Source organism: Raphanus sativus, chromosome 2 (genome assembly GCF_000801105.2).
Source record: "Raphanus sativus cultivar WK10039 chromosome 2, ASM80110v3, whole genome shotgun sequence".
NCBI classification, from domain to species: domain Eukaryota; kingdom Viridiplantae; phylum Streptophyta; class Magnoliopsida; order Brassicales; family Brassicaceae; genus Raphanus; species Raphanus sativus.
In genome coordinates, this window is record NC_079512.1 from 36,050,719 (window position 1) to 36,073,251 (window position 22,533).

General features: G+C 36.1%; 9 protein-coding genes and 1 pseudogene across 9 annotated transcripts; 6 read left to right on the forward strand and 4 right to left on the reverse strand.

The window, feature by feature from the left end:
• LOC130508720 (uncharacterized) overlaps positions 1-2,729 on the reverse strand; it is a 3,809-nt pseudogene extending 1,080 nt beyond the window's left edge.
• A 3,134-nt stretch (positions 2,730-5,863) lies between these two features.
• Positions 5,864-7,302, forward strand: LOC130508169 (uncharacterized). Its single transcript, XM_057003460.1, has 4 exons — positions 5,864-6,211; positions 6,331-6,401; positions 6,511-6,829; positions 6,936-7,302. Exons 1-4 carry the CDS (start codon positions 6,128-6,130, stop codon positions 7,131-7,133), a joined length of 672 nt encoding a protein of 223 aa, XP_056859440.1. The 5' UTR covers positions 5,864-6,127; the 3' UTR covers positions 7,134-7,302.
• Positions 7,303-8,483: 1,181 nt separating this feature from the next.
• LOC108840373 (putative F-box/LRR-repeat protein 19) lies at positions 8,484-9,810 on the forward strand. Its single transcript, XM_018613206.2, has 3 exons — positions 8,484-8,594; positions 8,748-9,079; positions 9,151-9,810. The coding sequence occupies exons 2-3, from the start codon at positions 8,748-8,750 to the stop codon at positions 9,635-9,637; spliced, it is 819 nt and encodes a 272-aa protein (XP_018468708.1). The 5' UTR covers positions 8,484-8,594; the 3' UTR covers positions 9,638-9,810.
• A 1,025-nt stretch (positions 9,811-10,835) lies between these two features.
• Positions 10,836-12,011, reverse strand: LOC130508721 (pentatricopeptide repeat-containing protein At5g65560-like). The gene has a single exon (XM_057004366.1). The coding sequence runs from the start codon at positions 12,009-12,011 to the stop codon at positions 10,836-10,838; it is 1,176 nt and encodes a 391-aa protein (XP_056860346.1).
• Positions 12,012-13,440: 1,429 nt separating this feature from the next.
• LOC130499822 (putative F-box/LRR-repeat protein 19) lies at positions 13,441-14,620 on the forward strand. The gene is made up of 2 exons (XM_056994242.1): positions 13,441-13,875; positions 13,955-14,620. Exons 1-2 carry the CDS (start codon positions 13,550-13,552, stop codon positions 14,481-14,483), a joined length of 855 nt encoding a protein of 284 aa, XP_056850222.1. The 5' UTR covers positions 13,441-13,549; the 3' UTR covers positions 14,484-14,620.
• A 357-nt stretch (positions 14,621-14,977) lies between these two features.
• LOC108843067 (UPF0057 membrane protein At4g30650) lies at positions 14,978-15,507 on the forward strand. The gene is made up of 2 exons (XM_018616154.2): positions 14,978-15,134; positions 15,241-15,507. Exons 1-2 carry the CDS (start codon positions 15,045-15,047, stop codon positions 15,373-15,375), a joined length of 225 nt encoding a protein of 74 aa, XP_018471656.1. The 5' UTR covers positions 14,978-15,044; the 3' UTR covers positions 15,376-15,507.
• A 428-nt stretch (positions 15,508-15,935) lies between these two features.
• LOC108843064 (UPF0057 membrane protein At4g30660) lies at positions 15,936-16,787 on the forward strand. Its single transcript, XM_018616152.2, has 2 exons — positions 15,936-16,167; positions 16,489-16,787. The coding sequence occupies exons 1-2, from the start codon at positions 16,078-16,080 to the stop codon at positions 16,624-16,626; spliced, it is 228 nt and encodes a 75-aa protein (XP_018471654.1). The 5' UTR covers positions 15,936-16,077; the 3' UTR covers positions 16,627-16,787.
• Positions 16,788-16,915: 128 nt separating this feature from the next.
• Positions 16,916-17,645, reverse strand: LOC108838459 (uncharacterized). The gene is made up of 2 exons (XM_018611393.2): positions 17,377-17,645; positions 16,916-17,296 (listed from the first exon to the last, which is right to left on the reverse strand). The coding sequence occupies exons 1-2, from the start codon at positions 17,480-17,482 to the stop codon at positions 17,091-17,093; spliced, it is 312 nt and encodes a 103-aa protein (XP_018466895.1). The 5' UTR covers positions 17,483-17,645; the 3' UTR covers positions 16,916-17,090.
• A 1,124-nt stretch (positions 17,646-18,769) lies between these two features.
• On the reverse strand, positions 18,770-19,195 carry LOC108839042 (uncharacterized). Its single transcript, XM_018611887.2, has one exon. The coding sequence runs from the start codon at positions 19,193-19,195 to the stop codon at positions 18,869-18,871; it is 327 nt and encodes a 108-aa protein (XP_018467389.1). The 3' UTR covers positions 18,770-18,868.
• Positions 19,196-20,431: 1,236 nt separating this feature from the next.
• On the forward strand, positions 20,432-22,141 carry LOC130508173 (protein HEAT-INDUCED TAS1 TARGET 1-like). Its single transcript, XM_057003463.1, has 4 exons — positions 20,432-20,560; positions 20,919-20,985; positions 21,133-21,620; positions 21,704-22,141. Exons 2-4 carry the CDS (start codon positions 20,928-20,930, stop codon positions 21,956-21,958), a joined length of 801 nt encoding a protein of 266 aa, XP_056859443.1. The 5' UTR covers positions 20,432-20,560; positions 20,919-20,927; the 3' UTR covers positions 21,959-22,141.
• The last annotated feature ends 392 nt before the right edge of the window (positions 22,142-22,533 follow it).

Consider the following 22,533-nt stretch of genomic DNA (forward strand, 5'->3'; position numbering starts at 1 on the left):
CTTTGACATTGAGCTTCTTCAGGTCAGTGTAAGACTGGCCACACCCACGAACATAACCGGTGCTCCCGATATGTAAACCATCGATAACGCTGCTCCAACCTACAAACCCCGTCCCAAACACATAGTTTACAATTTTCATACTATAACATCTAAAAGGCAACATAAATCCTTATATATATCATGTTTCACTGTACCTTATCGTCAATGGTATCGAACTTTGTCAGTAAGATTCCATCAATCAATCTTGTGGTCCCAGAATTGGAGAGATCCGAAAGTTTCTACAGTTTAGAAAGAAAAAAAAAATGTTAATAAGGTTTTAACAAACATCTAACACGAATCTTTAGCGGGTAAGAAACTGAACCTGATTAAACTTTGAGAGCTGATCAACTGCATCGTTTCCAACAAGAGCTTCACCGACAAACAAGACCAGGTCTGGTTTATTGAGGTTAATGAGCTTTGAGAGAGCTCTCATCAAAGGTTCATTATCCTGCATCCGACCAGCTGTGTCAACAAGACAACATCCGATCCGTTCCGGGTTGCTTCCTGTATGGCTTCCTTTGCAACTACTGCTGGATCCTTCTCATAACCCTTCTCAAAGATCGGTATCTGTTGCCAAAATCAAAACCAGTATTTCTCGTCAATATTCATAAAATCAGTATCTAGAACATTAATCAGCGATTACTTGAATATTTTCATTACCTGTAACTACGAGCATGAGTCCTCAACTGCTCAACAGCACCAGAACGGAATGTGTCACAAGCAGCCATCATTACACTGACCTTATGCTGCTGAAGCCAATACGCAACTTTGGCAAGATTGGTGGATTTCCCAACTCCGTTGACTCCAACAAACACGACCACATAAGGCCTCCTCTGTTCTTTGGCAGCATGAACGTCTCTCATTATATCAATGGAGCGTCTCGGAGTCAATATGCGAATCAGAGCATCCTCCATTGCTCCCTGATGTTCATATGTGTCAACACAATTAAGCAATCTTGAGATTTCAAACTAAAATGTTTTCTCGTTTCAAATAGAGGTACAAGGACAAAGCACAATACCTGAACGGTTGAGGAGATCCTCGTGAACGATGCCAACTTCTTTCTTTCAAGACTTGCTTCCACGATTCACAAAGCTTCTCAGCTATCTCTTCAGCCTGTGAATGAAAAAAAAGCACACTCTCAATTAAAAAGCCATACCTAAACCCAAACATAAGAAAAGATGCACTGTAAAAGGCACATACCACATTCTTGGTCATCAGCCGCTCCTTCAGAGCTTTCAAGGCAGGTTCAAGGTCTGTCCTTTCAAGATTCGCCTTCCCAGTAATACTGAACAAAGCTTACAATATACGTTTAATACGATGATACAATAGATACGTAAATTAGCAACAAATTCAACAAGAGAAACGTCCACCTCTGGAAAACCGAAGAAAACCATCCCTTCTTCTTAGCCTCAGGTTTCTCTCATCACTTCTTGGTTCGTCATCATCATCACCATCTTCACTTTCACCATCACTGCTAAAAACCTCTTCCTTGTCCATCATACTCTCTCCTTGGTCAGCAGCCACAACATCCACATGATCACCGTTCCCACTCTCATCAACGGAGTCCGTAAAGTCCAACTTCACTTGTTTAGGAGCCGCATCATCCCAAACCCTATTCTTCTTGGTCGCCTTCTTCGGCGGTTCCGCAGCAGTAACCTTGGAACTTTTATTACCTATACTGTCAGTTTTCCTCAAACCCCCTCTACCCCTCACACCTTTGCTCCTCAGCTTCATAAGCTTACTCGGATCAAGTACAACATTATCAGCCGTGTTCTCTTTCCCGTTAGCAAGATCAGTCTTGTCAGCGTCATCTTCCATCTTATGATTCCCATTGGAGTGACCATTAGTCATCATCAAGCTACCGACTTTATCTTTATTCCCATCTCCATCATCCTTCTTCGATCCACCACTCTTCTTTCCTCCATCAAGACCAGACTTTGACACCTGCCCTTGCTTCTTAACACTGCTCACAGGCTTCACCTTCCTCAGCTCCTCCCCACGGGCCTCAGCTTCCTCCCTAAGCTGCCTAAACTCTCATCGAAATCATCGTAACTCATCCGTTTAGGATCATAGATCTCGGAGAAGCTCTCCTTGACCATGGAAAGCAGGTCGTCCACGTAGAGCAGGTGGAGGATCCGCTGATAGACGGCGACGAAGACGAGGCCGAGGTCGTTGTGGAAGGTCCACTTGAGAGTGTAGGACTCGTAGTTGAAGGAGACTTCGCCGGATCGCTCCTCGAGGAGACAGGAGCGGATCAGAGTGTCGATGGGTGAGCCTTTGAGAGCGTTGCCGAGCTCCTTGCATGTCCAGAGGATTAGTCCTCCTCGTGTGAAGATCAATAGCTGTTCTAACATTCTTCGATTCTTCAATTCCGTGCCCTAATCAAATTGAACAAATCAAATAACATGGAAACAATCGAGAAACGGATCTGATCTAGTCAATGAAGCAATCATATTCACGGATCAGGAAATCGAATAGAAGATAAGAGATCTCGTGTTTCGATTCGAAATTGACAAACACAAGTAAGAGGATTTCGCGGGAGGAAACTAACGAATCGCAGAGGAGGATCCGAACCTTTGATTCCTGTTTGCTTTCTTGGGTGCAATTTGCCCAAAGCGAATAAGAAAGATAATAACTTTACAGAGCGCGAGAGAGAGAGACGACGACGAAAAAAAAAAATTAAACGTGAGAATTATGTTCCGCTAATTGATTTCTGTTATATATAAGGGTTAATATTTTTTTTCCTGGGGTAGGAGACTATTTTTTGTTGGTCAAAGGTCTAGGAGTATAAATTTGAGTATTTCTATTGATTTATTTAATTTTTTTATCGAAATTATTTCTGTCATTATAATTTTTTTCATCAAATGTAAAACCAGGATATATTTATATTAAATTGATAAGAATTTTTTAAAATTTGATAAATTCACACCAGTATCTCTTATTTGAGGAATTTTAATATATTTTAGGTGTGGATTTTTACTGTTTTTATTTGAAATATTCATTAATTTAATATAAAAAATTCCGGTGTGTTATATTTAGAGAGACTTTCATTAATCATACTCTTAGTTGGAATATGAATATTTAGAAAGAGAAAAATGCAAATCTGAATATTGTAAGCTTGAAATCCCAGTTTCAGACACGAACTACAAATTTTGTTTAGGTAAGAAAAAATAAGAATAAAACAAACAAAACAAAATGAAAGTGGAACCGCACTTGGCTTCTCGGAAGCCGGTGTCATGGTCACGGACGGCGTCGATGTCCCCATTGACTGCGAGTAAACGACACACGACACGAACGCGGCAATTTTTGATGCATGATTCTGTTCTTTTGTACTAAAAGGTAAGTTATATTTTATACTGGGCCATCAAAGCCATTGGTTAGATGAGCAAACCCAAGGAGACAAACAATTAAGGGAAAATTGCCAAAACGGAACAAAAATTCAGCATGGTTGTCCTTATAGTATAAAACTATCATTTAGTTGTCCTTTTAGTATAATTTCTTTCATAATCCCAAAACTAACCCTTGATTAATCTAATTAAACACATTAAATTAATAGAATTTAAAAAAAATAATAATTAAAACATTTAAAAAGGGAAAATAAAAAATAAAAACTTATATTTTTTTTAATAAAAATAAATTTTGTAAAACTTAATAAATAAAAAAATAATTTACAAATTTTTTAAATAAAAAACGTTAAATCAACCTAATAAAAAACAGTTAACAAATTTATATTTTTTATAAAAGTTTAAAATGTGTAAACTTTTTAATTTTATCAAAATTTTAATGAAAAAAATTAAATGTATTTTTATAAAGTTTGTTTAAACTTTTTATTAAAAACTTTTTGTAAGGTTTATTTTATTTTATAAAATTTACAAATTTTATATAGTTTGTGTAAAGTTTTATTAAACACAGTAAACTAAAAGAATTTAAAAAATAATAATTAAAAACGTTTTAAAAAGGGAAAATAAAATAAAACTTTTAAAATTTTATTTAATAAAAATAAACTTTGTAAAAATAAAATAATTTACAAATTTTTTAATAAAAACGTTAAATAAACTTATTAAAAACATTTTACAAAGCTTTATTTTTATAAAAAGTTAAAACTTTTTAAATAAAATTGTAATTAATAAAAAAATTAAAAAATTTATAAAAAAAATAAAAATTTACAAAAAAATAATAAAAAACTTTAAACTAACTTTAAAAAAAGAAACATTTTACAAAGTTTTATTTTTTATAAAAAGTTTAAAACGTTTGTAACCATTTTAATTTTATCAAACTTTTTAATAAAAATATAAATTTTAAAAATGTTTTTAATAAAAATAAAATTTGTAAACTTTATAAAGTAAAAATAAAATTTTACAAAAAAATGCACCTAATTTCAAAACACCACATGTTGTATAGATATGTATCATAGTGAACAAGAGTTTGTGAAAAAAAAACAAAAGAAAACTATGGAAAAACCATAGATTAATGAATAAGACAAGGGAAAATCATTTTTTTAAAAAAATTTGACAAGCAAAATCGAAAATAACACGTTTTAGGAAGTTAGAATATTTTTAGAAGATTTTTAGAATATTTCCATAACTGAAATTTTCATTAATTTTCGCAAAAATCAGGTAATCTTATCCGTAGAAGGCGCATTCTAAAAGTTTAGAACATTGACAAAAATCCAGAACACGCATTCTACTTTTAGTAGACGGAAGAGTACATTTTAGAAAACACATTCCGCGAAATTTAGAATACTTAATAAAAGTAGAAGATGCTTCCAGACGAAAAGTAGATAGCTTTAGGATTAGTAGAATGCGCATTCCACTTTTTTAGAAAATTAGTAAACAGTAGAATGTACGTTCTAAAAATAGTAGATGACCATGTTTATTTTAGAAAACGCTTTCTACTATACCATTTTCCGTAGAAGGCACATTCTACCTTTAGTGGAACGTATTTTCAAATTCTTATTTATCAACTTTTTGAAAACAAAAAAAATATCAGCATGTGTATATTGGTGTTTTATTAATTGTTTGTATTTTTAATATTTTTTTTGATTCACAAAAGTATTTATTTCATTAGTTTTCAGAAATAGAAAGGGTAAAAAGGAGAAAAATTGGACAAAAAATGATTTATACCAAAGGGACAACACCCTTGTTTTTTTGTTCTCTATTAGCAATTTTCCCAATTAATATCACACTTACAAATATTTGGGCTCTAGCAACTTGGGCATTTTGGCTTTTGCTTTCGGCTCAAACTTTTTTTTTGCTCTTAACTTGTCAACAAAAAATTTATTTCTCAAACACTTTTTTATTAGTAAGCATTTTTAACAAAAAAAATTAATGATTTCTAAGGGTATAATGGTAAGTCTCACAGGATGGGTCCAATTCATACACACATACACACCAAGAGCAGTCATCTCTCATTTCAGTTTCCTCCTCCATAGTTTTCTTCTCCTTCTGTTTCTTTTCTTATTTCCCAATTCTTTAATTTTTGATGTCTCTCTCAACTCAAGACCCCATCTCTTCTAATTATCAATCTACAAAATTTCATTTCTTTATCTCTTCTTCAATGACCCATCCATATGTGCTTTTTAAAATTCAAATCTCCACCAATCATCAAACCCACCACACACAAAGACATAAACCTATAATTATCATAAAATATAAACACAATAAAGAAAGAACCTTTTTCCTGTTAATTAGTCAGCAATTCAATGCCCCCTTCTGCAACTTTCCAAAAAGACATAACATAAAAGAAAATATTTTTTTTTCCTTCCTCTTCCTTTACCCATCTTCATGACTACGCCTAGTTTTCTGTTTGCTTGTCTGGTCTGTCTCATAGACTCATCTCAACCAAAAAGAAAAAAAAAAGGAAAATTCAAAAAATTTAATTTACAAATTTCAATCTAAGAAATTGTAATGATGTGGTGGCTTCTGCTTTGTGGGTTCATAAGTCATTGGTCAAGAAGAGAGTTTCATACAAGGAATAAGACTCTTCCTCCTACATTTAAACCTAATCCCCTTTTCCCCTTCTCTCTCTACCTTTTTCTTCTTCTTCTTCTTCTTCTTCTTCCGTATCTGCGATTCTCTGATCGGATCCGATGAAGGAGATCACTGATTCCGTCGATCCCAGGATCATGTTCAAGCATCAATCCCTTATGCAGGATTATCACGACTTGCAAAAGGTAATTAGGGTTCCCCTCTTCAATTGTCTCTGGATCCGGCGATTTTGAATTGTTGGGTTTGATTCTGATGGAGCAAATATAAGATAAAGCTTTCAACTTTTCTTTTTTTGTATTCTCAGGAAACAGAGTTTAAGATGAGGAAGTTGGAGATGATGAAACAGAGACGATCAAACCTTGACGCAGAAGTTAGGTATATTGATGAATCTCTCTCATCTTCTTGTCAGTTTTTTACATGATTCAACCACACTCCAACGTTTAATTGGCTTACTGAGTGTGTGTTTTGATTAAAAAACGGGTAGGTTCTTGAGACGTAGATACAAACACTTGAAGCAAGACCAAACTCTTGAAACATCTCCCGACATGTTGAAGGTGCCTAGTAAACAGAGTGGCAAAAGAAAGAAGTACTCTGCTCCTAGACACAAGGATACAATTTGCAATGAGAAGAAGGAAGCATTGGCGGCGTTATTAGATAATGCAAATTGTGAATTGGACAATAAGAATCCGAAAAGGACGAGAGGGAACGAGGTTCTGTCAAACACCACTCCTCTTCCTGATCTTAATGGAGATGGGAGGAGCACTGACAAATTCCCCACGGGGTTTGACCTAAACCAGATCTCGGTAAAAGCCACAACAACTTGTCATGTTTGGCTCTTCCTTTTCTTGAGAATTGAGAAACTGAACAGAACTTGATTTTGTGTGTGTGTGTTTGCATGTTTGATTGTAGAGAGAAGAAGAGGAACCGGAAGCGAATGGTGGACAAGTGCTCGCTGAGGCAACAAAGAAGGAAGTGCTTGGTGATGGAATCGATGATCTACGTGGTGGAATGAAGTTGCCGATATGCAGAGACGTGGAGAAAGAGTTGAACAGAACAGCAGTGAAGAGGAAGGTTTCATGGCAAGATCCAGTGGCTTTGAGTGTTTGAGAAGGGATTTAAGTAAGAATATCAAGTAGGATTCTGAGATATTGTGATTTACCCCAATATGCACATATGCTTTAAAGGGTTTTTATATATGCACAGGTGTAGTAGATATATGAAGATTTGATCAGTTTGAAATCATAATTTTCATATGTTCCAACATCCAATTTGGTGATTACAGAATCTCATTTTATGTGGTGAATGTTCTTTTACTCGCTCTCTTCATATGCCATAACAAATCTGCCTGCAATTTCTGTATCTAACTAAAACAGTGTTATTGAACTAGGTGTTTTAAAATGTAATTTAAAATTTATTGTTGTCAATAATATTTTTAGCAATAATTTTTTAGATTTTTTGTAAGTTCAAGGTGGTTTGTTCGAATTTCTTGATTGTAAAAACAAATCTGAATGTTATAGTTTTAGATGAAATTGATAATATTTTAACAAATGATTTGATCTGTTTTACTTGATATAGCCAACTTTATTTTTCACATCAACGTTGATAACCAGAAAGACTTGTTGGACATTGATACCACGAGACAAGAGACCAGTAATGATGAGGACGCACGAAGATCATACTTGAACTCCTACATGATCATGTCTCTTGTGTTCTGGTCCTTGTTTCCGTGAGCCGCTTAGACTATGTGGTCACAGCTTTTTTCTTTTGTGTGAGTCACAAAGAATTTGTTGAAATTTTGACTGACTATATACACACTAATTTGAAGCGATGAATTGATTGAGAGCTTATGGCTCGGCTAGTGATGAATCTTAGGAGAGTCACTCCACCATGCATGAAAGACTGAAAGAGGGAAAAAAAACCCACAACATTTCGTTATTCATTGGTAAAATTCCGTTTAAGAAGGAAAATTATTAGCTTTTATTGGTGACATGTTGAATTAGAATTGAAAGAAATAACTCAAAATTATAAATCAAGCATAACACATCATAAATCAAACATCAAACTCAAGAAAATAAAACTACTTGGTGATTGGTAACATTTTTGAGTTATCCTTCTAACTCAAAACTAATCAAGTGTAACATTGTTAATAGAGGGAAGCAATTGATTGTAGAGAAGCAACAGCCTTAGATTTTTTTAAATCATTTTTATTTTGAATTCTCTCCAAATAACACGTTTAGATGTGAATAACAATGAATTTGATACATATTTTATAAACTGTAAATAAATTAATCGGAGATCATAAATGATTTTACATAAATTTTACGTTCGACAACGCATAACTTTAAATGTTTTTCAAAATTATTTTCTGAATAACAAGATATTTTGAAAATCTTGTAAAACGTCTCGTCCAGTTCATCTCATTTAATTTATGTTTTAAATGACCTAGAAATGGCTAAGCTCAAATAGCTGGAGAGTTTAAAAGACTAAACAAAGACTAAACCACAAAGCTCTCTCCCTAAAGGAAGTCAGCGACCACGGAAACGCGGAGTAGGTTTCTTAATAGAAAAGGTAAATCAAGAAACAAGAATTCCGAAACTTAATATATATATATATAGACTCCGCTTTATTACACATAATTTGATCGGTTCTTCGTGGTAAGATATTCATTGCAAACATATTCAATCACTAGGATCTAACAATCTTCAATTCGTTCTCAATCAGATGGGATCTAGAGTCCTCCCTGACTGGACAGAGTTGACTCCAGAATGTCTCCTCGACATCTTCTCACGTCTGAGCATTGGTCAACGATGGAACGGACCGATGCTGGTCTGCAAAACATGGACGAAGCTATGCCAAGAACCGTCCCTCAACACTCTCTTGGACCTCGAAGGTGAGTTTCTGTCTTCCGAAGATTCAAACCACTGGTGGAGTTCCGAATTTGAGGAAAAGGTTGACTCAACCATCCGGTCTGTTGTGGACAAGAGCAATGGCGGTCTCAAGGAGATTCGAGTCAGGCATTGTACAGATCAATCTCTCTCCTACGTGGCCGAAAGGTACACACCTTTCTGTTTGATTGGTTCAGTTGAGGTTAATCGCAGAAGTTTGATCAAATCTTGATTTGCAGATGTCCTAATCTTGAAGTACTTGGGGCTACGTATAGCCCAAAGGTTACTGTTCAGTCCATGAGGAAGATAGCATTAAACTGCACTAAGCTTAAAGAGCTCGATATAAGCTGCTCTTATTTAATATCTGGTTATTGTATTGAACTAGTGGGTACGAATTGCAAGAATATTCATATTCTGAAACGCAATTTGATGCCGCCTTCGGAGATCAGGAGGTTGAAGCGGCAATGCACATACGTGCGGCAGCGGGATCTATGTTTCGAAACGTTAGGGAATGCGGATGCACTTAGTATTCTTAAACACATGAGTCAGGTGAAGCACCTGGAACTTCGATTCTCCACACTGACTGATAGAGCTCTTTCCAAACTATGTCAAAAATGTTCGAATCTAGAGTACTTGGACTTGTTCGGGTGCAGTTACTGGACTAGCCATTGTATTACAACAAGTACCTCTACGCTGAAGAATTTGAAAGAGATCAAGCTAGGATAACCAAATCCTCCAACCTTGCGACCAAGGAGACGCCTGTAGATTTGTATTGAAAGTGTCACTTTCTTTTAATTTGTAAGAAAATATTTGTTATATATGTTGGTTTGTATAATCCTTTCGTTAGCAAAAGGTATCATCACAAGTTTTATTTACAATAGTCTACATTTATGTTTAAATATGCAACGCCGTTCACCGGAACCAAAAACTAATCAGTTGATAATGGCCAACAATAAAACTAACAATAAAATAATGAATTTCGTAGGAACAATTGCAGAAGTACCGCCAACATGTATACTACTTTGTGTCGTTTTTTTAAAATATAACAGGTTTCATGTAACCAAACTAATCGAAATAACGAAGCTGTCTGAATATCATGCAAGGTAACTTGAGACGCAAGAAGAACTCTAACAGCTAGCTTATTTCCTAAGATTTAACTATCTTATTCGTTTGTCACTGACAAAGTCCAGGGCATTGACCTAAATCAGATCTTGGTAAAGCCAAAACAACTTGTGTTGTTTTTGGGCTCTTCTTTTTGTTGAAGTCTTGAGAACCGAAAAATTGTTCAGAGCTTGGTTTTGTTGTGGGTTTTGCACTTTTGGTTGTACATAGCAGAAGAGAAACCGGAAGCGAATGGTGAACAAATGGTCCCTGAAGCAACAAATAACGCGATGCTTGGTAATGGAATCGATGAGCTACATAGAGAAATGAAGTTTCGGATATGCAGAGACGAGAGGAAGGTTTCATGGCAAGATTCAGTGGCTTTAAGTGTTTGAGAGGGGTTTTAAGTAAGAATATCAACTGGGATTCTGAGATAATGATTTAGCCCAATATGCACATATGCTTTTTGTGACAACATTATCCTTTAAGTCCAATTAAAGAATCTCATGTGTAGTATTTCTCAACGCATTCTTTCTTCACATGCTTCTTCTTTACCAAGTAAATGGGTTTTTGTTTCTAAATAGTACTTGTCTGAACATTAAAAAACAGTTACTTGAAACGCAAGAATCTTCATCTTCATCTTCATTTCTTCTTCTTAGTTGTTGTGCGTCCAATTGACAGCCATAATTACTTTGAATGTTTTTGTGATTTTTTTAGTGTGGCAACCACTATGGGATATAAATTCAACAACAAAATTGTTAACCTCTATGCTCACATTTTAAACTCGTAAGAAAACAATTAACATATAGTTTATTCGTCAACGTTACAAAAACAAAGCAGATGACGGTTGTAACTCATAAAAGAGAAGGTGTAGAAATGAGCCATTCTCCCCTAGGTTAAGCCAGTTTTCACAAGCAAGTTCATCATGGTAGAAGCCAGAGCAAAGCAGCATCTTTATAACTGATCCTGCTCTCTTCTTTTCTCCTACGCTATACAACCAGTAAACCAACGTTTTGCAATACCCAAATGGCAGTAAGTGACCACAACGAATCATATATTCCACAATCTTCACAGCTTCTCCATACTTTTGCAGCTTGCAGCAACAGTTAACAAATGCAATAAAAACCATATCATTTGGAATTATTCCTTCTTTAAACATCTGATCCAACACCCTCTTCGCTATTTCCAGATTCCCAACTCCACAGATCTCTAATATGAGTTTCTCATAGCGTTGTGCACACCCATGATCTACCATCTCATTGAAAACACGGAAAGCAGCTTCCACATGGTGTCTTCTACAGTGACCAAGAACCAAAGATGTAAACGTGACATGATCAGGAGCCAAGCCAGCTTGGATCATCTTACAGAGATACTGTCTCGACTCAACCACATATCCAAGCTTGCAATACGACTCAATCATGAGATTGGGTGTGTAAGTACCCCGAGAAGAGACCATACCTTTCTCCAACAACTCTGAATAAACTTTCTTCATCTCGACGACCACATCATATCTAGCCAATAAATCCAACAAGGCGTGGTAGCATTTAGGAGTAAGCTGAGACTTAAACCTCCTAGAGAAATCAGCAACTAACATAGATTCTTTCACCGTATCGCACATCTTTGTCATGGATATGAAGATCTTAGGGACGTGACACGAGATTCCATGTGATGTCAAAACATGGAGGACAGATGCATGACAGGACACAGTATCTTTGAAGTTGGGATTAAGACTTAGCGAGGAAAGCGAGGATACATCGACAGGCGTAGCATACTGTAGGAATGATACCAGGGAAGGATTGTTCTGCCACCTAAGCCCGGAGAAAATGGAACGAAATGAGATGGGTGTATTAACGGGTTTGACGTGTGAAGATATCTTATGGGACGGATTTGAGGACAAATTAAGATTCTTCTGCCTATAAAATTCGGAGAGAGCGGAGATCAACCTCTCACATGTTGCACTTTTCACCGATGTGCTGAAGAACTGTCGACGGAGCGGCATGTGCACCTGGAATCTCATCGTCTGGTGATTCCACGCTAGGGCTTTCGAGTCGTACTTGTGAGAAGAGCTAATACACCCCTACTTTTTCATTAATTTTTTGTTTTGTTTTTTCTTTTTGGAAATTGGCTTTCAAATCAAAGAGCAAAAAGAAACTAAAATGTTTACAAACCCAGAGGTCATAGTGTTTGCAAAAATAAATTATTTTTATTTTGTTGGCAATAAGTTTTCATTAGAACTAAATCTTGATCCGTGCGACCGCACGGGTATTAATTTTCAGTTTTAGTTTTTATTTATTTATATTAAATAGTATATTTATAATATTTGATCGTTTTATATTGACTAAGCTAGTGATGGATATTTGGGTATCCATTCGAATTTGGTTAAAATCTATTCTGGTTTGAGATTTTTGAGTTTAAAGATTCTAACTCTATTCGGGTATTTATAAACTTTGGTTCCGGTTTGATTTGGATCTTTGCGGGTTTGATAACCCGTTTAAATTATTTTTAAATTTTTAAAATTTATATATCCTTAAATCTAAAAAATATAACATGTAAATTTGAGTAATGTAAACTAAAGTATCTAAATTAAAAATTAAAATAAATTTAATTTGAATATTTGGATGAAGAATAAATATATATTTTAAGTATTTTTGGTGTTTTGATTATTGTTTATCTACTTTAGATATTTACTTTTGACTATTTTTTATAATTCAAATATTTTAAACAACTTAAAATAGTTTATATCTTGGATATTAATTCGAAAAATAGCTAACATACTGAAGTATATAAATATGATTTAAATACATTCGAATATCCGAAATATTTTGTTCGGATAAGGTTTACATTTTGGTTCTCTAGATACCAAAATAGTAAATCCGTTTGGATATTATCTAGTTTCGATTCAAATTTGGTAATACTTTTTCGTTCAGATTTGTTCAATGAAGAGTTGATATTATAATTTCCCTGAATTGTTTGTTCAATAAAAATGTATTTTTTTAATTTGATATTGATTTAATTGAGAAGTTAATGAAGTGTATTTAATTCGAATTTAATTTTAGAAGACACGTTAATGTAAGTGAAAAAAACAAAGCATTAAAATAGAAAGTATTATTTAATTCAAATTTAATTTTGGAAAACACATTAATTAAAGTGGAAAAGACAGCATTTAAATAAGAAGTAATATTTAATATCAGTGGCATGAAAGTGTAAATAACACTGAAAACTAAGGTATATTCTATATATGTGTACTTCTCTTTTAATAATATAGATGACAACACGTATCGATGTTGATAATATATGTAGATTTCTTGTGACACATCATACAATAATATAGTATATTCCTTCTTTGGGGTCAAATGATATATTTTAATCTATATAGATCATTAGAGGGAAATTAATTAAGAAAAGAGACGTTAGCTGCACGTTTTTTCTTCTTTCGGTGTTAAATTTTATTCTTGGAACGCCTAAAACTCTGAGCTACTTTTCTCGGCCTGAAGAAAGTCTCTCTACAAGAATCTAAACGACTAAGCTTTAAATCTAATGGGACTCGGCCCTAAATGGGCTGAGATGACTCGGGAATGTCTTCTGGACATCTTCTCACGCCTTAGCCAGGAAGAAAGATGGATGGGACCGATGCTTGTCTGCAAGACTTGGATGAACACATGCCATGAACCGTCACTCAACACCATCTTCGATCTCGAATCTCGGTTTCAGTCATTCCCTGAGTCGATCAACTGGTGGACTCCCGAGTTTGAAGACAAGGTTGATTCCTTCTTCAGATCCGTCGTTGACTGGAGCGAAGGCGGTCTCACAGAGATTCGTGTCAGACACTGCACAGATCGCTCTCTATCTTACGCTGCTGAGAGGTTTAGATCATGACTTTTATTGCTTAATTACATTTAGATGGTGATTCATATACATTTTTCATGTGGTTTATATTTTCAGGTGTCCTAAGTTAGAGGTGCTTTGGATTAAGAGCTGCCCTCACGTCACTGATGCAACGATGGCAAAAATAGCCTCAAACTGTCCAAAGCTAAGAGAGCTTGATGCAAGCTACTCTTATGGTATATCTCACGAGTCTCTGTCCATGTTAGGGAGGCATTGCCCGAACCTAGAGATCTTGAAAAGGAATCTGTTTCCTCGGCAAGGTCCCAGCGTGCCTACAATTGTAGCGCCGGTTGATTATATACGTGCATTTCCAAGATACGGTAACATAGAGGCTCAAATAATAGGGAGACACATGCCTAGGCTGAAGCACTTGGAGCTTCAATACTGTACAATGACTGTTAAAGGTCTTACCTCGGTTTGTAAAGGATGTTCTAATCTAGAGTACCTAGACTTATGCGGGTGTATAGCCTTGACAAACAGTGATATAACGAGATGTATCTCGAGCTTGAAGAGTTTGATGGAGATCAAGAAGCCTGACTTCAACCGTCCTGTTGATATTTTACGCCTTCCAAGAAATGATAATTGAAGAAAATAATATGGTGATGATTACTTCACTTGTTTTTGGCTCGCTTCTGTGTTATTTTTATTTTGTTATTTGCTTATTGTTGTTGATAAGAAGAGAGTTGATATTTCTTGCGTGTTAAGAAACCAACTCTTCTACCTTCCTATAATTCACTTGTTGTGAGGAGTTACCACTCCACTTGCTTCTTGTATTTTTCATATTTTTAAAGCAATGAAAAATATTGACAATTCCGATTGCCAACAAAAGTAGCTTTACATCCAAGTAACCCAAGCATAGCTTATTAAGACGACAACGTTTCAAACAAATCCCAGTCTCCACCTTGAGTGGAAAAAATATCTAAAGAAGGTAGGGTAAGGTTGATTCACGAGATGTCGGTATGTATCTGAAGCCACACGATTAAAAATTACGTTCGATAGATAAACGGTCACGATCTCGTAGTTGACTTATTAGGAGCGTGGATTGCGCCTCACTGGATCCCCAACTCTCAGCGTTCTCTCTTCTCCATTATTTCATTATAAAGATCAAATTCATCTTTAGGAGTTTCTTGTCCACCTTTGAGAAAAAATGGCAAGCAATATGGAAGTTTTCTGCGAGATCTTGATCGCAGTCCTTCTTCCTCCTCTTGGAGTCTGCCTCAAGCGTGGCTGCTGCACTGTAAGTTCTTTCATGGAGTTCCTAAATTAATTGGTTTATTTATAGTCCCGAGCAAGTGATTTGGTAACTAAGAGAGTTTGTGTTCACTCTGATTATATGTTTGCAGGTAGAGTTCTTGATATGCTTGGTGTTGACTATCTTGGGCTACATCCCTGGGATAATCTATGCTATATACGTGATCGTATTTCAGAACCGTGAAGGGGAAACTCAGGACTACAGTGCTCCACTCAACTCAGCTTGAGACTATCTGTTGGTCCATTCAATGTCTTTGAGGCTGTTTTAATTATGTAACCACTAAATAAGTTGCTATGCAATCTCATCAGTTTCCTTATCATGTATATTCAGCTATTCAAGTCATGCCAATTTCATAGAATGACTTTTGACTACTGCACTGCATCACATGAATACTCACTCTTTTGTATTCCAAAGTTTTTTCTGGTGCGACCCATTACCCTGCTGTCCAAACTCAGTCCGGTCCTCAGATTTTAACTTAAAGATAGGCCCACTTTAGGCCCACTTTAGTTTACACATTTCACACGGCGGAGGGGACCAGCCAGACAATCAGAAGTTCAAAATATCTAGAAGCGATCATGTGTGTTACGTCACACCATATTAGTTATTACTCTGTACGTGTTACTTAACCAACGATGAGATGAAAATATAAAGGAGTGGATGTAAGGTAAGTAACCCACGAGAACTGGATGAGGTAAGTAACCCACGAGAAGTAAATTTTAACCGTACGATATTAAAACGTATATAAATGAACGGTAGAGATCTCGTTAGTGACTATCTACCGCACAAAGATAATTAAAAGAACGTGGACTGTTCTGTATCTATGTACCGACAACAACAATAGTGTTCTGTCTCTTCAACATCTCCTCCGTTGAACTCATTACAAGGATCATATAAGTCTTCGTCTTCTAAAAGATTTATTTTGTTGAAAATGCCGACCAAGTGCGAAATCTTGTGCGAGATCTTGATCGCAGTCCTTCTTCCTCCTCTAGGAGTTTGCCTCAGGCGTGGCTGTTGCACTGTAAGCTATCTCTTTTTAACTCTCGAGTTCCTCAGAAGAGATCTTCAGTTTCTGTTTATCTACCTTACAAAAAAAGACTGAAGAATAGCTGAACTTCTTTTAAAGACTGTTATTTAGTTCTTAATATAAGAGGTAGCATCAGTATTCAGGTCTATGTTGTTTGATGCATAGGTTTTTGTCCAATCTCTCAAGAAGTCTCTCTAGGTTGGAGTGAAGCTTAGAATCTATGATATGAATGGCATATCTTTTCAGTATTGTATCAGTTTATGCTTTGATGAATGGAGCTTTTGGATTTTTCCAAACTCTGATTTGGTTTTGTAGGTGGAGTTCTTGATATGCTTGGTCCTGACGATCGTAGGATACGTGCCAGGGATAATCTATGCGCTTTACGTGATTGTGTTCCAGAACCAAGAAGAGTATTTCGATGAAGCCAGACGCCCTCTCTACTACTCCGCTTGATACCTGTCTATATCAGAATCTGTTTTTTTTTCTTTGAGAACTGTTCACTCTTTGTACCCAAATAAGTTGTTCTTTTTTATTTTATTAGTGTGTTGAAATAGATTTGAAAACTTTGTGTGTTTGACTGTTCCTTTCATTCTTAGGTTATATTCACCTAGTTATATATATGTCGATGCATTTGTTATCTCTATTAGATCATGGAGCAAAAGGAACGTATACATCTCTTCTTCTCTCATCCTATCCCCTGTGACTTGCATGGATATATACCAACAATACATTTAGAATTACATTCTTTTGAGAAAGAGAGAACATAAATCTCCATATCTTTTATTAAACATGCGAAGTCCCTCTACTTGGTGGATGTAAAATGTTAGATAAATTTATAAATTCTGAAACTTTGCAACAAAACAAGTTTCCACATAAAAGTAGGAATATGAACCTTTTTTCTGTTTCTACTTAAGGTTTCAGTGCAAGAAAAGATGGACCAGAACTGCAACTGATGCGTGAAGCACAGCGAGTGAAGCAGATTTGGTCATGGAGGACATGGCTCTGTTCTTCTTTCCTGTAGGTCTGACAAGTGATCCACCTCCATAAACGCCTCTTGCCTTGCTCACTTCCGAAATTCTTCCGTGAGCTTTCGTACCACTAGCTACTCTGACCTCTAGTCTCTCTGCAACAAGAAAAAAAAAAGTCAGTTAAAATGTTTTTGTATGAAGTTGTTCAGCAAAGTACTGAAAGCAAACTAATTGCCTTTGTGAAGCAGGTCGACTGTTTTGTCTTCTTCAGCTAAAGCAAAGGCGATGAAGAAGAAGATGATGCTGATGATGAGTAACAAAACTCGATAGTATTTCTTCATTGCAGATGGTCATGAAAGATAAGATTGATCTGTAACACTAGAGGAAGTGAATATATATATAGGACCATTATCTGCACAGAGAAAGAGAGATGAAAACCGAAAGGTGGAAAGATTACAACTCATAAAACAGAACAAAGATTGATAAAATCTGTTGGAACAAAAAGCAAAAGCAGCTATTGTCGGGTAAAGTTAGATTCTCCCCCACATGAACGGTAGTGAATAATGGAAGGAATATGTTCTCTGAGCAATGAGCAGTCTTAATCTGTTTGAAAAATTAATAAAAAGCTGATTCACTCTTGCTTTCTTATTAGCGTGGCCAGTAATGCTACATTAGATCGTGATTAGTCTAAAGTACCCAAATCCGTTTATACGTGCACACCCACGTTACAAGGAACCATCCTAAACCTCTTTCCACACTCCTCGCGAGTCAAATTTTGATTTTTTTTCCTTCTCGTGGCATTCAGTATGGATATATATGTATTATCAGAAAAATGATTATGTGTATATATCACCAATACGGAATATACTAAGAAAATCAATAATTAAGAACTAGTTTAAGACTTTTGACCCAACAAAAAAAAAAGAATTAGTGCAAGACGAGCTGTTTCCAACTATACTATACATAAAAGATTACAATGTCAAGATGTGGTTGAAAAAAATGATTTTCTTAAATTATTATCTTATGGAGCTATGGGAGAAATTTGATATTTATTAGCTTTCAATTAAAATAATAATCGTGTACAACACAAGTATACAAGATACACCAAGAACTATTCTTGTTTGACAGAAGAATGATATTTTTTCTTACATATAGGTCAAAAGACTCAAAACTAATGAAATATTTTAGTTATCTGAAATTCTTATTTATGGTCATACGTGTAAGTCTCTAGTTGGTGCACACGACGTCAAAAATTATTCTCCATCTCTAAAACTCATTGCCTAGTCCAAGATTGAGAAAGTTTACATAATATATCGTAGATTGAAAATTTGATGTAAACCTCTTATTATTGCTTCTTATGGTCGTATACAGTTGTACATATCAAATTCATCATAAGTACCATTTGATTGGACTAAATCATATTGAGCTCCATTCGAAACATACGCCAATGATATAATTAGCAAGGTAACTAATGATTAGTTGTCTGAAGATAATCATTTTAAGTCGTAACAATTAAACAGAGTATTCAAAGTCAAAAAATATATATATACCTCAAAGGAATTTGTTTGCTTTCGAATAAAATTAACAATTTCATATACAAGCCACGATGAATTTTGTGTGTTTCCTGATTTTACAATATTGATCAGCTCACATGATTTGAAAAAAAGATAACACACCATTACAATTTATAAAAAGCTTCACAAGGCTTGAAGCTCACAAATATGTAACTAGAAGGCGAAGAACATCAACAACATCAAGCTCGCGACAGTGGAACCTAAACCGAATGTGATGGAAAGAGAAGGTCGAGTGGTAGTCGACGAACCACCACCGCCAGTAGGGACATGACGGCCCCTACTACGACCCCTACCACCACCACCACCACGTTTCCTAATGAAAACACGAAGAGAGTAGCCGTGCTGTGCAAGACTTCGCTTCCAAGAGGTCGTCATCGTTTGGGCTTTACTTTCTTGATTTTCAGATGAAACTGGTAAAGGCAGAGAGAAAAACAAAAGGAACATAATAAATGAACAATATAAAGCCAGCGAAATCCTCATTTGTGTGTTTATCAAAATAATAGGTGTGGATAATGTATTTGATCGGAGAACAAAATGGGATAGTTCACAAATGAATGAGATGTGTAATGGGGAGCAAAGAATTAGTACTTACTATTTATAAGCTAAAGAATAACGAGATCATGGCTTCAAAATGCGTGACTCTGTCTTTAAACCGGAGTGTATATTATAATGTACTAATCATTAATGAGATTATCGCTTTAAAATGCGTGGGTCAGTCTTTAAACCGGTGTGTATATTAGTAATTTAGTAATTGATCCAAAAAAAAAATATTAGTAATTTAGTATTAACGTACCGCCACTTGGCAGTTTCGGTTGATTACGAAAAAATTTGGAAAAATTTAACAATTACATATATAGAAGCTACCACGGTAACTTTTATGTGTTTCCGGATTTTACAATGATCAGCTCATATGATTAGAAAAAAAACAATTAATACACCGTTACAATGTATAAAAACTTCACAACGCTTGAATTGAAGCTCAAAAATTTTCAAACTAGAAGGAGAAGAACATCAACAACATCAAGCTCGTGACCGTGGAACCGAAACCAAATGTTACGGAAAGAGAAGGCCGAGTGGAAGCCGATGTATGGACGCGAAGGCCCTTACCAACACCACCACCACCACCTTTCCTAATGAAAATTCGAAGAGCGTCGCGGTTTTGTGAAAAACTCTGTCTCCAGGATGTCATCATAAACGTTTGGGCTGTGTTTCCATGATTTTCAGATGAAAATGGTAAAGGCCGAGCGAGTAATAAGGGAAGGAACATAATCAATGAAGAATATAAAGCCAATGAACTCCTCATCATTCTGTAGTTGATCCAAACAAATCGGAGAACAAAATGGGATTTTATTCTACAAAATGAATTGAGTTGTGTAAATGTTGTAAATGTCTTTACTATTTATAATGCTAATGAATAAGATCATCGCTTCAAAATGAGTGACAATGTATTATTTTAAAATAATCGTTTGGACTTTTTTTTCCTTTTTGTCACAGAAATAATCGTTTGGACTAAATGGGGTTTTATTCACAAACGATGTCGTTTCAATATTAGCACTAGGTGCAGACTCTGGTTGATCTTAAACGGCAGCGTATTCAAGAAAGCCTTAAACGTCGTCGTTTGCGGGAGGTGGATCAGCACTAGGTGCAGACTCTGGTTGATCACAAACGACAGCGTATTTAAGAAAGCACTAATACGTCGTCGTTTGGGGGGAAGGTGGAGCTTCGGAGGGTTTCTAGAACTTTCTATAAATACCAACACCAAGTGCAATTTTGTTGTGTGTCCATTACAACTGCTCGTCTGCTCCTTCTCCTGCTCTTGCTTCTGCTTCACTCTCGTTGTCTCAAGTAGCTTTCCTCGACTCTCTTACTGCGTTTGTTTGCTAGATCTGTTTTAGATTTGCTTCGTTTGTTGTTACTTTGCGATAACAAAAATGATGAACCTTTTTAGTTACGTTTTTTAGGGTTTTAAAATTTGTGCTTGGATGAATGATGCAGCTGAATCCTTTTACTTAGGCTGGTCTAAAGAAGCTATTTACGTTATTATTTTGTCTTCTCGCTCCACGATTAGGGTTTGTGTTTCCGCTTGCTAGTTAGGTTATTGGTCTCTGTCTGCTTGATACTAGCTTGCGTTTCCTTTCTACGGCAAAAAGTTATCAACTTTATGAAAAATGGTTCACCTTTATTGGCTTTTTTTACTTTGCAGATCAAGAAGATGTCTCAGTTCACTCATCCAGATTGCCAACGAGCTATGGATGCCAAAGAAGAGCATGGTAACTAACTTAAAGCTATTTTCTTTTGCTGTCTTTTCAGAAATTTGGTTTGGATTAATAGCTTGTAAGAATAAAATGAACTGACTTTTACATTTGCATTACTTGGGGTTCATTCTGGTTGGTTTGTTTGTTCTTTTTGTCTTGCAGATGCAGCTGAGAGAGCCGCCATGATCGCGGTTTGTCTGATAAGCAGTGCTCGGATGGTTTCTAACCTGGACAGCGAGTACACTTCCTACTCTGCTCAGTACTTGGTGGAAAACGCTGGTCGCAAGAACGAGTCCCCTCAGGATCCTCAGCCCTTTACCATCCAAAACTGCCTTGCGTACTTGGTTGACATCGCTTGTCCCAAGCCTGAGACCGAGCAGAGAGCACCGGATGAGCGACGCAACACGCTGACTCTCAAAGACTGCCTCGAGTGTGCTTTGAGAGATGGGTTACCGTTAGCTGAGCACTGGACACATTTGGGATGTGTGCAGAAGACTCCCCCGTTCGCATCTTCCATCCCTCGTGTTCCCATGAAAGGAGAACTGGTTGAGGCTGAGACATCTGAAGAAGCGTCTAAGTTGCTGATGCTGCAGCCGGTGGGAGCGAAGCTGCATGTGTTCAGTCCAGAGTTTGATCTTGTTAGGGAAGAGGTACAGTCATTTTTCTTTCTTTCTAACATGTTCAAGTTCTCAGAGATCATCATTGATAATATGTTTTCTTATCTGTGAGGCAGGGGTTTTACGAAGGCCCGGCAGGTCCTGAATCACGCTATGTTGGACTAAGAGACGTGATGGTAACTGGAAATGGGGCGACCAAGAAAGGTCCTTTTTTGGAGGTGAAGATAGTCTACAAGAAGAAGGAGTCATTCCTCAAAGTGTCTACAACTCGTGTGCTCACCTCACTCCCAAATGACAGCGGCGAAGAGTCTCAGCTCGCTGAGCCAACGGGTCTGCTTGTTGACTTCATCATCCCTCGCTTTTCTGACTAAATAAACAAGATCTTGTATGGTCTTGTTGAGTAAGTATCTAGAGAACAACATGTTGGTTAATAAGTGAAGTATCATGAACACCGTATGCTAAGAGTTGTGGAACTCGTTTGTTGTCAAAAGACCTTATTCTAGGAGACTTTTTATCTTATGACTATTGAGTGATGAAGTTTGATATTCTACTAATCATCATCCCTTTTAATATTTTCTTCGTTTTCGTTGCATGTTAGTTTCTATATAACAAATCGGAGAGTTACTTTAAGAACATGCCGTTTTGAATGCAGTAGTTTATTATTTTAGACGAATGATTTTCTAAATATCATATTAGATTCTGGCTGGTTCGGTTTAAAATGTTCCAAAGTCCAGGTTTTAAGTAGAGGTTTTAAGCCAATGTTTGCAATGGCATTTACAGATTTGTGAAAATCTCACTCACTGATTCGTGCACTATGCACACAACCAAAAAAATATTGAAAGCTTTCCACCAAACATTTTGCCACGTTCATGAGTGTGTGTAATCTCGAACTGTCCAAGTAAATGTTGTCACGTTACATATCTTACTAGGTCTGTGTATTACAAGC

Excerpts from the sequence above, each read along its gene's own strand:
- LOC130508173 (XM_057003463.1), top strand. The coding sequence starts at position 20,928 with ATGTCTCAGTTCACTCATCCAGATTGCCAACGAGCTATGGATGCCAAA. Across the intron at positions 20,986-21,132 it reads GGATGCCAAAGAAGAGCATG|ATGCAGCTGAGAGAGCCGCC; the intron begins GTAACTAACTTA and ends TTTGTCTTGCAG. Across the intron at positions 21,621-21,703 it reads TTGATCTTGTTAGGGAAGAG|GGGTTTTACGAAGGCCCGGC; the intron begins GTACAGTCATTT and ends TCTGTGAGGCAG.
- LOC108843064 (XM_018616152.2), top strand. The coding sequence starts at position 16,078 with ATGCCGACCAAGTGCGAAATCTTGTGCGAGATCTTGATCGCAGTCCTT. Across the intron at positions 16,168-16,488 it reads TCAGGCGTGGCTGTTGCACT|GTGGAGTTCTTGATATGCTT; the intron begins GTAAGCTATCTC and ends TTGGTTTTGTAG.
- LOC130499822 (XM_056994242.1), top strand. The coding sequence starts at position 13,550 with ATGGGACTCGGCCCTAAATGGGCTGAGATGACTCGGGAATGTCTTCTG. Across the intron at positions 13,876-13,954 it reads CTATCTTACGCTGCTGAGAG|GTGTCCTAAGTTAGAGGTGC; the intron begins GTTTAGATCATG and ends TTATATTTTCAG.
- LOC108840373 (XM_018613206.2), top strand. The coding sequence starts at position 8,748 with ATGGGATCTAGAGTCCTCCCTGACTGGACAGAGTTGACTCCAGAATGT. Across the intron at positions 9,080-9,150 it reads CTCTCCTACGTGGCCGAAAG|ATGTCCTAATCTTGAAGTAC; the intron begins GTACACACCTTT and ends CTTGATTTGCAG.
- LOC108839042 (XM_018611887.2), bottom strand. The coding sequence starts at position 19,195 with ATGAGGATTTCGCTGGCTTTATATTGTTCATTTATTATGTTCCTTTTG.
- LOC108843067 (XM_018616154.2), top strand. The coding sequence starts at position 15,045 with ATGGCAAGCAATATGGAAGTTTTCTGCGAGATCTTGATCGCAGTCCTT. Across the intron at positions 15,135-15,240 it reads TCAAGCGTGGCTGCTGCACT|GTAGAGTTCTTGATATGCTT; the intron begins GTAAGTTCTTTC and ends ATATGTTTGCAG.
- LOC130508721 (XM_057004366.1), bottom strand. The coding sequence starts at position 12,011 with ATGCCGCTCCGTCGACAGTTCTTCAGCACATCGGTGAAAAGTGCAACA.
- LOC130508169 (XM_057003460.1), top strand. The coding sequence starts at position 6,128 with ATGAAGGAGATCACTGATTCCGTCGATCCCAGGATCATGTTCAAGCAT. Across the intron at positions 6,402-6,510 it reads AACCTTGACGCAGAAGTTAG|GTTCTTGAGACGTAGATACA; the intron begins GTATATTGATGA and ends AAAAACGGGTAG. Across the intron at positions 6,830-6,935 it reads TTGACCTAAACCAGATCTCG|AGAGAAGAAGAGGAACCGGA; the intron begins GTAAAAGCCACA and ends GTTTGATTGTAG.
- LOC108838459 (XM_018611393.2), bottom strand. The coding sequence starts at position 17,482 with ATGAAGAAATACTATCGAGTTTTGTTACTCATCATCAGCATCATCTTC. Across the intron at positions 17,297-17,376 it reads AGTCGACCTGCTTCACAAAG|AGAGACTAGAGGTCAGAGTA; the intron begins GCAATTAGTTTG and ends TTCTTGTTGCAG.